A 12381-nucleotide genomic window follows, 5' to 3' on the forward strand; every position below is an offset into this window, starting at 1 on the left:
ACATGGCGATGTGAACTATGGGTGTTAATCACATGATGATGTGAACTATCGATGTTAATCACATGGTGATGTGATCTAGATTATTGACTCTAGTGCAAGTGGGAGACTGAAGGAAATATGCCCTAGAGGCAATAATAAAGTTATTATTTATTTCCTTATTTCATGATAAATGTTTATTATTCATGCTAGAATTGTATTAACCGGAAACATAATACATGTGTGAATACATAGACAAACAGAGTGTCACTAGTATGCCTCTACTTGACTAGCTCGTTAATCAAAGATGGTTATGTTTCCTAACCATAGACAAAGAGTTGTTATTGGATTAACAAGGTCACATCATTAGTTGAATGATCTGATTGACATGACCCATTCCATTAGCTTAGCACCCGATCGTTTAGTATGTTGCTATTGCTTTCTTCATGACTTATACATGTTCCTATGACTATGACATTATGCAACTCCCGTTTGCCGGAGGAACACTTTGGGTGCTACCAAACGTCACAACGTAACTGGGTGATTATAAAGGAGCATTACAGGTGTCTCCAAAGGTAGATGTTGGGTTGGCGTATTTCGAGATTAGGATTTGTCACTCCGATTGTCGGAGAGGTATCTCTGGGCCCTCTCGGTAATGCACATCACATAAGCCTTGCAAGCATTGCAACTAATGAGTTAGTTGCAAGATGATGTATTATGGAACGAGTAAAGAGACTTGCCGGTAACGAGATTGAACTAGGTATTGGATACCGACGATCGAATCTCGGGTAAGTAACATACCGATGACAAAGGGAACAACGTGTGTTGTTATGCGGTCTGACCGATAAAGATCTTCGTAGAATATGTAGGAGCCAATATGGGCATCCAGGTCCCGCTATTGGTTATTGACCGGAGACGTGTCTCGGTCATGTCTACATTGTTCTCGAACCGTAGGGTCCGCACGCTTAAGGTTTCGATGACAGTTATATTATGAGTTTATGAGTTTTGATGTACCGAAGGAGTTCGGAGTCCCAGATGAGATCGGGGACATGACGAGGAGTCTCGAAATGGCCGAGACGTAAAGATCGATATATTGGACGACTATATTCGGACTTCGGAAAGGTTCCGAGTGATTCGGGTATTTTTCGGAGTACCGAAGAGTTACGGGAATTCGCTGGGAGAAGTATTGGGCCTTGATGGGCTTTAGTGGGAAGAGGAGAAAAGGCCTGCTGTGCCCCCCTCCCCTCTAGTCCGAATTGGACTAGGGAAAAGGGGGCCGGCCACCTTTCCTACTCCTCCACTTCCTTCTCTCTTCCTCCCCTCTTGATGGACTCCTACTAGGACTTGGAGTCCTAGTAGGACTCCCATCCTGGCCGCACCAATGGCCTTGGCCGGCCTCCTCCTCCTCCATCCTTTATATACTGAGGCAAGGGGCACCCCATAGACACACAAGTTGATCCTTGAGATCGTTCCTTAGCCGTGTGCGGTGCCCCCTGCCACCATATTCCACCTCGATCATATCGTTGTAGTGCTTAGGCGAAGCCCTGCGTCGGTAGAACATCAAGATCGTCACCACACCGTCGTGCTGACGGAAGTCCTCCCCGAAGCTTTGCTGGATCGGAGCCCGGGGATCGTCATCGAGCTGTATGTGTGCTAAGAACTCGGAGGTGCCGGAGTAACGGTGCTTGGATCGGTCGGATCGGGAAGAAGACATACGACTGCTTCCTCTACGTTGTGTCAACGCTTCCGTTGCGATCTACAAGGGTATGTAGATCAGACTCTCCCCCTCGTTGTTATGCATCACCATGATCTTGCGTGTGCGTAGGAAAATTTTCGAAATTACTACGTTCCCCAACACCGACAAATCCCGATAGGAGCTGCACATATCTCGTTCTCAGGGCACACTCAGATAAGCTCTCCATACAACTAAAACCAAACCTCGAGTTTCCCCGAGGGGGCGCTGCATAGGGCTCTAGTTTGGACCAACACTCAGAGGAGCATTGGCCAAGGGAGGGTCTAAATAAAGATGACCCTTGGGCTCCGGAAACCCAAGGTAAAAAGATGCTAGGTGGCAAATGGTAAAACCAAGGTTGGGCATTGCTGGAGGAGTTTTATTCAAGGCGAACTGTCAAGGGGTTCCCATTATAACCCAACCGCGTAAAGAACGCAAAATCCGGGAACATAACACCGATAAGACGGAAACTAGGGCGGAAAGAGTGGAACAAAACACTAGGCAAAAGGCCGAGCCTTCCACCCTTTACCAAGTATATAGGTGCATTAAGATAAACAAGATAATATGGTGATATCCGAACAATAAACAATGTTCCACCAAGGAACGATCTCCAATCTTCACCTTCAACTAGCAACACTATAAGAGGGGCTGAGCAAAGCGGTAACATAGCCAATCAACGGTTTGCTAGGACATGGTGGGTTAGAGGTTTGACATGGCAATTTGGGATGCATGATAAGAAAGTGGTAGGTATCGTAGCATAGGCATAGCAAAAGAGCGAGCATCTAGCATGCAAAGAAAGAAGTGATTTCGAGGGTAGGATCATCTTGCCTACAAAGTTGTCAGAGTTGACTTGATCCTCGTAAGCAAACTCAACGGGCTCCTCATTCGCGAACTCGTCTCCCGGCTCTACCCAAACAACACAAACAAGCAAAAGGAACACAATCAACCACGTGCAATGCTCAAACAACATGATGCAAACATGGTATGCTATGCGGGACGCGATATGCGATGCATATGCAAGATTTGACAAGGAATGATTGAACCTGGCCTCAACTTGGAAATCCAAGAGTGCCACTGGAAAGGTGAAGTAATTTCGGTTGAAATCGATATAAAGATCACCGGAATCGGATGCACGGTTTGGAAATGGCAAGCAAAACAAATATGGCACCGGTCTGCGATAATCAGCAAGTGACCAACTAAATGCATCAAGATAAATATGCTACAGCACTCCAACATGACAAAAAATACATGTCAGGGATCCATTCATGACGTTTGACAAAACATGAACACTGAGCTACGGCTAGTTCATCCATTAACAGGTTCAAACAAGCATGGCAAAAATGCAAATGATAACAGGTTTCAGACTTAGTGAAATTAACACAAGTCTGGAATTTATCATCAGGAAGCACACTTTAGAGCATGAAAACTACATGCTACAGGAACTTAACATGGCAAATCAAGGCATAAAATGAAGCTACTCAAAGCATTTAACAAAAGTCCCTTAGTGACCTTGAGCCAAAAGGGATCCGAAAATACAATTTCAAGCATGTGAACAGGGCAAAAACATAAACAGATCTCAGACTTAGTGAAAAACTGGAGCATGCAAAATAGTTAACGAGTAGGCATGTTTACGAGCTCGATGCACTCACTACAGAGAATGGCATGACAAACTAAGCATACACCCATCAAGAATACATATCATAGAAGCTAGACATGGTAAGAACAACAACATAGCATGCACGGATCAATAGCAACATCCTCGGCAAAATCGCTAACAAGTCAACAATCTGCCAGGATTCACGATATAGCAAAAGTAGAGCTCGATTGACTCAAGCTAGGGTCCTCCATAAATGCAAATAAAGAAACAGATGGATATAGGACCACAATGTTAACAAAACATCCTTACTGATCATTCTCAAAGAAGGCACAAATCACTAGGAAACAACATGAACATATGGCATACCGACAAAAATAGAACAAGGACTTAGTGAAATTCTAAGTCCCTGAAATCAGCATTACCGATTACGCTACTTTGCAAGCTTGTGGTAGTCACCACACATATCACAAAAATACAAGGTAAGCACCTCTGTAAAGATGGCATGGCATATAATAAAACTCATGTAGAGCTCAGGAGCATATTGTGCATACATTAATCATGGCAAAAATGACAAATATCTATTTGATGAAACAGATCTGGCAAATTTATCACATAGCCCTCTTCCAACAGCATTTCGGGCATCAAGATGAGCTCAAATGAAAATGATGCAATGAGATGAAATGATGTACTCGTTGAGGCGAACATTTTGATATGCTACACGCGCAAATCAGAGCTACGGATGCGGAGATATGACATGATGAAGATTGCAAAAAAATAAGGGGAGAGGGGGAAAGTCAACCCTAGAACTCCCAGATCTGGATCGGAACACTGTAGCAGCGTGGCGCGGTACTGTTCACCGGTTGAACCCGAGGTCGCCGGTGAGGTACCGGACTCCGGCGACGTGGTGAGGGCGCGGGGGAGGCCGGAGGAGGCCGGATCTGCCCGGATCCGGCCCGGGACGGCGCGGCGGCGAGGTAGAGGAGGCCGGGCGGCGAGGAGGCGAACTGGGGCAGCGGAGGCGGCGTCGAGGCGGCGCGGCGACTCGCCGGCGTTGATCGGCGGCGCGGCGGAGCTGGATGGAGTCGGCGGCGAGGAAGAAGCAGGCGGGCGGCGGCGGACGGATCTGGGCTGTGTGGGCCCCGAGCGGGCTCGGTGGGCCGCGGGCGTGAGGTGGTGGCGCCTGCCACGTGGCGCGCTATGAGTGGCGGCGACGGTCTTTCCGGCGGACGTCGGACATGTCCGGCGGCGCGCGAGGTAGAAAGCTAGGGTTTGGAAGGAGGGGATCCGGGATTTTCGAGAGGGGATCTATATATAGGCATAGAGGGAGCTAGGAAGCTCCAAATGGAGTGCGGTTTGCGGGCCACGCAATCGTGATCGAACGCTCTAGACGATGGGAGAGTTTTCGGTAGTTTTTGGGCCAAATTTGAAGGGTGTTGGGCTGCAACACAAACGAGGCCTTCTCGGTCCCTCGGTAATCGTTGGAGTATCAAACGAAGTCCAAATGGCACGATACTTGACAGGCGGTCTACCGATAGTAAACCAAGGCCGCATGACAAGTCTCGGTCCAATCCGTAAATTTTTAACCCCCACACACGAAAAGAGGTAGAAAGCACCACCGGAGGAGATAGGAGCGCCGGAATGCAAAACAAACAACGGGGAAAATGCTCGGATGTATGAGACGAACACGTATGCAAATGCAATGCACATGATGACATGATATGAGATGCATAACGCAGACAACAACACACGGGGAAAAAAACCCGAACCAGAGGAAAATAAAATAACTTAGGCCAGAAACGGCAAGAGTTGGAGTACAGATAAGGTAAATTACATCCGGGGTGTTACAACACTCCACCACTACGAAAGGATCTCGTCCGGAGATCTAGGACTGGAAAAACGCTGGGTACTCAGAACGGAGGTGATCCTCGCGTTCGCAGGTGGCTTCACGGTCGGAATGGTGTGACCACTTGACTTTGAGGAAGTTGATTGACTTATTGTGAGTCTTGCATTCAGTCTCTTCAAGAATAGCAACTGGGTGCTCACGATGAGAAAGGTCTTCTTGGAGATCAATGTCTTCGAAGTTGATGGTGCGGTCACGGGTCTTGAAGCACTTGCGGAGCTGAGAGACATGGAACACGTCGTGCACATTTGCAAAGTTGGAAGGAAGCTCGAGTTGATAGGCGAGATCGCCTCTATTTCTGACGATCTTGAAAGGGCCCACGTATCTAGGGGCAAGTTTCCCTTTGATACCGAAGTGACGAGTACCTTTAATTGGAGAGACGCGGAGGTAAACATGGTCTCTGATCTCGAAAGCCAAATCACGATGCTTACTATCATAGTAGCTCTTCTGGCATGATTGCGCTGCTTTGAGGTTATCACGAATGACTTTGCACATTTCCTCTGCCTCTGTGATCAAGTCATTTCCAAGAAGTTGACGTTCACCGGTCTCTGACTAGTTAAAAGGAGTACGACCCTTCCTGCCATAGAGAATTTCAAATGGGGCCTTGCCCGAACTCGCTTGAAAGCTGTTGTTGTAGGAGAACTCGTCATATGGAAGACAATCTTCCCACTTCATACCGAAGGAAATAACGCAAGCCCTGAGCATATCTTCGAGAATCTGATTGACACGCTCGACTTGACCGCTAGTTTGAGGATGAAACGCTGTGCTGAAACGGATGTTGGTGCCCATGGCCTTCTGAAAAGAATCCCAAAACTTGGAGGTAAAGATGCTGCCACGGTCTGAAGAGATCAACTGTGGAATGCCGTGCAGAGAGACAATCCGAGAGGTATAAAGCTCCGCCAATTGAGCTACAGTGATAGACTCTTTGATAGGCAGAAAGTGAGCCACTTTAGTGAGTTTGTCGATGACAACGAATATAGCATCATTGCCACGCTTGGACTTTGAATTGGAAGGAAGCGAACTTGACAAAGTCCTCGGGCCTGACGTTACTGCACTCGAAATGCTTGCATATGTCCACGAGCCAATCATCATCGTCTGTTGCCTCAACACAATTGCTGAAGGTCTTTGGTTGGTTAGCAAGGAACAGGTTGAGTGTAGCAAACTGATTCTGATTGTTGCCATAACCCTGGTTCCCTTGGTTGCGCTCTTGAAGAAGTTGCATGATCAGCTGCGTGTTTGCATTGGTAGCGGCCATCACAGCATGCCATGCCTCCGGAGGTGGAGGTGGTGGTGGCGGATCAGGATTCGGAGTCGTGCGCGTTGGAGGAGCCATCCTGAAGAGGTTGACATCCGTTAGCACATTGACAGACAAATATTGAAGCTGAATCAAACGAGTTGAAATTGCAACATATAGTCTTCACATCCAAACCAAATGAACGAACGCATTCCAATCAAAATGGTCACATATCCATAAATTGAGAAGCCACTTAGAATTGAGGTAGAAGAAAAACAATGAGGTACGGAACAAGAACAAATACTTGGTGAGGATTACCCAATCCCAAACCAAATATCCGCGGAAGAAGAACTAGAGCTACAAGAATTCCTACCTATGAAACTCCTGAACCTTTCCGGTTATGCAATCAGGTGTTGGGGATACAGGGGAAGCATAATATCTCACCCAAATCTAGCAAATCCTACATCCAGCTGTATCCATCCTTCAACACATAACCGAGAAAAACTTCGGAAATCGTCTACCTCAACCTTTGAAAAGCATCCGTTATACAAGTTATGGAAATACTCCCAAACTCCCGCCCCAGTACTGGGTGGCGTCGAGGTTATCTCACCAACAACTGCATAAAAGAGATTTTCGATGTCGGCGAAACTCAGGTATTCCAGAATCTCAACGATAAAATTGTGACGACAACACCTCAGAGCTCAACTCCCCGGGACACTGCCACAACCCCTAAATGACATGAGGCACCAAGAACAATGTTCTCGTCACAAATAGATCAGAACAATTCCAAGATACCCACGTGATCCTAAAATTTTAGTGAAATTTGAGAAGAGAAGAGTCAAAACTTTACGTCAGGATACCTTACCAGAGCGATGAAGGGACTGGGAGGTAAAAAGAATTCCTAAAGTCTCCGATATATATAATCCTAAATGACTCAAAACATTTTTCTAGACTCAACAACGCCAACGATTCGATCAAGCAGGTGGCTCCTAAGGTCGGGGAAGGCTCTGATTACCAACTTGTAACGCCCTCGATGCGGCTATATCTCCTACGTGTCGAAGCACGACTTAGAGGCATAACCGCATTGAAAGCAATGTGGCAAGTAAGGTAATCTTCACAACAACCCATGTAAATAGATAAAAGGGGTAAAGGTACATAGTTGGCTTACACTCGCCACGTCACACAAATACATGAATAACATTACAATCATCCAATACACTCATGGTCCGACTACGGTACCAAAATAAAAGATCAACCCCCACATGTGACACGGTCCCCGATCACCCCAACTGGGCACCACTACTGATCATCTGGGAAAGACACATAGTAATGGCAAGAGTCTTCATCGAACTCCCACTTGAGCTCAAGCGCATCGTCTGGAATGGTATCATCGGTCCCTGCATCTGGTTTGGAAGTAATCTTTGAGTCACGGGGACTCAACAATCTCGCATCCTCGCGATCAAGACTATTTAAGCTTATATGTAAAGGCAATGTAATATGTGGAGCTGCATCAAGCAACTAGCATATATGGTGGCTATCATGTTTGCGAAAGAGAGCGAGAAGAGAAGGCAAAGCACGGACGAATAACTATGATCAAGAAGTGATCCTAGAACAACCTACGTCAAGCATTACTCCAACACCATGTTCACTTCTCGGACTCCGCCGAGAAGAGACCATCATGGTTACACACGCGATTGATTCATTTTAATTAAGTTAAGTTACATGTTATCTACCACCGGACATTAACAAATTCCCATCTGCCTATAACCGCGGGCACGGCTTTCAAAAGTTCAAATCCCTGCAGGGGTGTCCCAACTTAGCCCATCACAAGCTCCCACGGTCAACGAAGGATATTCCTTCTCCCGAGACATTCCGATCAGACTCGGCATCTCGGTTTTACGAGACATCCTCGACAATGGTAAAACAAGTCCAGCAACACCGCCCGAATGTGCCGACAAATCCCGATAGGAGCTGCACATATCTCATTCTCAGTGCACACTCAGATAAGCTCTCCGTACAACTAAAACCAAACCTCGAGTTTCCCCGAGGGGGCGCTGCACAGGGCTCTAGTTTGGACCAACACTCAGAGGAGCACTGGCCCAGGGGGGTCTAAATAAAGATGACCCTTGGGCTCCGGAAACCCAAGGGAAAAAGAGGCTAGGTGGAAAATGGTAAAACCAAGGTTGGGCATTGCTGGAGGAGTTTTATTCAAGGCAAACTGTCAAGGGGTTCCCATTATAACCCAACCGCGTAAGGAACACAAAATCTGGGAACATAACACCGATATGACAGAAACTAGGGCGGCAAGAGTGGAACAAAACACTAGGCAAAAGGCTGAGCCTTCCACCCTTTACCAAGTATATAGGTGCATTAAGATAAACAAGATAATATGGTGATATCCCAACAATAAACAATGTTCCAACAAGGAACGATCTCCAATCTTCACCTGCAACTAGCAACGCTATAGGAGGGGCTGAGCAAAGCGGTAACATAGCCAATGAACGGTTTGCTATGACATGGTGGGTTAGAGGTTTGACATGGAAATTTGGGAGGCATGATAAGCAAGTGGTAGGTATCGTAGCATAGGCATAACAAAAGAGCGGGCATCTATTAAGCAAAGATAGGAGTGATTTCGAGGGTATGATCATCTTGCCTGCAAAGTTGTCAGAGTTGACTTGATCCTCGTAAGCAAACTCAACGGTCTCCTCGTTCGCGAACTCGTCTCCCGGATCTACCCAAACAAGACAAACAAGCAAAAGGAACACAATCAACCACGTGCAATGCTCAAACAACATGATGCAAACATGGTATGCTATGCGGGACGCGATATGCGATGCATATGCAAGATTTGACAAGGAATGATTGAACCTGGCCTCAACTTGGAAATCCAAGAGTGCCACTGGAAAGGTGAGGTAATTTCGGTTGAAATCGATATAAAGATCACCGGAATCGGATGCACGATTTGGAAATGGCAAGCAAAACAAATATGGCACCGGTCTGCGATAATCAGCAAGTGACCAACTCAATGCATCAAGATAAATATGCTAAAGCACTCAAACATGACAACAAAATACATCTCAGGGATCCATTAATGATGGTTGACAAAATATGAACACTGAGCTATGGCTAGTTCATCCATTAACAGGTTCAAACAAGCATGGCAAAAATGCAAATGATAACAGGTTTCAGACTTAGTGAAATTAACACAAGTCTGGAATTTATCATCAGGAAGCACACTTTAGAGCATGAAAACTACATACTACAGGAACTTAACATGGCAAAGCAAGGCATTACATGAAGCTACTCAAAGCACTTAACAAAAGTCCCTTAGTGACCTTGAGCCAAAAGGGATCCGAAAATACAATTTCAAGCATGTGAACAGGGCAAAAACATAAACAGATCTCAGACTTAGTGAAAAACTGGAGCATGCAAAATAGTTAACGAGTAGGCATGTTTACGAGCTCGATGCACTCACTACAGAGCATGGCATGACAAACTAAATATACACATATCAAGAATACATATCATAGAAGCTAGACATGGCAAGAACAACAACATAGCATGCACGGATCAATAGCAACATCCTCGGCAATATCGCTAACAAGTCAACAATCTGCCAGGATTCACGATATAGCAAAAGTAGAGCTCGATTGACTCAAGCTAGGGTGCTTCATAAATGCAAACAAAGACATGGATGGATAGAGCACCACAATGTTAACAAAACATCCTTACTGATCATTCTCAAAAGATGCACGGATCACTAGGAAACAACATGAACATATGGCATACCGACAGAAACAGAACAAGGACTTAGTGAAATTCTAAGTTCCTGAAATCAGCATTACCGATTACGCTACTTTGCAAGCTTGTGCTAGTCACCACACATATCACAAAAATACATGGTAAACACCTCTGTAAATATGGCATGGCATATAACAAAACTCATGTAGAGCTCAGGAGCATATCATGCACACATTAATCATGGCAAAAATGACAAATATCTATTTGATGAAATAGATCTGGCAAATTTATCACATAGCCCTCTTCCAATAGCGTTTCGGGCATCAAGATGAGCTCAAATGAAACGATGCAATGAGACGAAATGATGTACTCATTGAGACGAACATTTTGATATGCTACACGCGCAAATCGGAGCTACGGATGCGGAGATACAACATGATGAAGACTGCAAAAAAAATAAGGGGAGAGGGGGAAAGTCAACCCTAGAACTCCCAGATCTGGACCGGAACACTGTAGCAGCACGGCGCGGTACTGTTCACCGGTTGAAGCCGAGGTCGCCGGCGAGGTACCAGACTCCGGCGAAGTGGTGAGGGCGCGGGGGAGGCCGGGTCGATCTGTGGCCCACTGTTGGCGGTGCGGCTGGAAGTAGATGACGGCCACCATCGCCCTGCCGTCGGGCGTGGGCACCGGGATGGCCTTGTGGATCAAGGTGTCCTTGTGGTGGATCAGGGCGATTGAGGTGGACACTGAGACCAGAGGGTGTACTCTCGACGCGGTCGATGAGGGGGAGCGCCGCGACGGGGGGCAGAAGCGCGCTCCCATCAGGGCCCCTCCTGCTGCCGTGCACAACGAAGAGGAACAGAGAGTGGAGGCACCGGCAGCAGCCGTGGAGGGCTCTAGGCGCCAAGGCGCCTACAGGGGGGCCGGGGAGGGCGGATGCGGAGAAGAGGCCGAGAGGGCCGGAGGTAGAGGGGGGAGCCAGAGCCAGGGCAGGGGAGGGAGACGCCGAAAGAGCCGACGGGAGGGGAGGGGCAGCCGTCGGTGCGATGAAGAGGATAAGATAGAAGAAAGGAGAGCGAAGGGAATTTTCACGAAATGCAGGGATTAGTTTGCAAAACCAAAACGTTTTCTGAGATCCACTCAAATAGGGACTACGGGTTCATTTACCAAAAAGCACAAGGACCTTTATGCAAACTTGCTGCGACGGTGAACCCGGAGACTCAATCCGTGCTTTATTATTAGGGAGATATATATATATTGAGTCTCCGGGTTCACCGTCACAATACGTTTTTTCTCATGAATTTACGCTTTCAGTTTGAATTTACACATATACGCGAGGTGGTACTAATTCGATTCGGGGAACCACGTCGCAAAATTTTCGTTCACCGTCACAATACGTTTTTTCTCGTGAATTTACGCTTTCAGTTTGAATTTACACATATACGCGAGGTGGTACTAATTCGATTCGGGGAACCACGTCGCCCTAATAATAAAGCACGGATTGAGTCTCCGGGTTCACCGTCACAATACGTTTTTTCTCGTGAATTTACGCTTTCAGTTTGAATTTACACATATACGCGAGGTGGTACTAATTCGATTCGGGGAACCACGTCGCAAAATTTTCGTTCACCGTCACAATACGTTTTTTCTCGTGAATTTACGCATTCAGTTTGAATTTACACATATACGCGAGGTGGTACTAATTCGATTCGGGGAACCACGTCGCAAAATTTTCGTAGTACGCGATCTGTCATCCCACTACTACCTGGGCCTTGCCCTGAGACCGTCTCACATGGCTGAAGTATTGCTACTTGGGCCTCAGCCCGTCCGGCCATCCGCTGCGCAGTTGCCCAAAAATCTGCCAAAAATCTGCCAATCTCCACCGGACGAGGAACGAAGAGAGGGAGGCGACGAGAGGCAGTCGAGGCCATTGTTGTGACGACATGCAGGGTCGGTTGGGCATGTGACGACGAAAGTTCGGCGGCCGATGTACAGTACTGCATGGACAGTAGCTAACTCATCGGCAGGGTCCTGCTGCTACAGAGTTGGTCGGGTGTGTGACGGCAGTAGTTCGGAGCTCCATAAGGCGGCGCCATTGCTGTGGTGGGGGGAGCTATTGCTTCCTGTTCAAGATAGAAAAGAGAGGGTGAGGGGAGAGATGAGACCATGGATAAAAGCTAAGAGAAGCATGGGGCTCAGGC

At 46.9% G+C, this 12381-nt stretch overlaps 1 protein-coding gene across 1 annotated transcript in view; it reads right to left on the reverse strand.

The window, feature by feature from the left end:
- Nucleotides 1-11002, reverse strand: part of LOC147957980 (uncharacterized) — a 32606-nt gene extending 21604 nt beyond the window's left edge. Inside the window, exon 1 of the mRNA XM_087531910.1 lies at nt 10670-11002. Within this exon, the coding sequence (XP_087388036.1) occupies nt 10670-11002 (333 nt within the window). The remainder of the gene's footprint in view (nt 1-10669) is intronic.
- Between the last annotated feature and the right edge of the window lie 1379 nt (nt 11003-12381).

Source organism: Triticum urartu, chromosome 7A (assembly GCF_056163025.1).
Source record: "Triticum urartu cultivar PI428250 chromosome 7A, HENAU_Tu73, whole genome shotgun sequence".
NCBI lineage: Eukaryota > Viridiplantae > Streptophyta > Magnoliopsida > Poales > Poaceae > Triticum > Triticum urartu.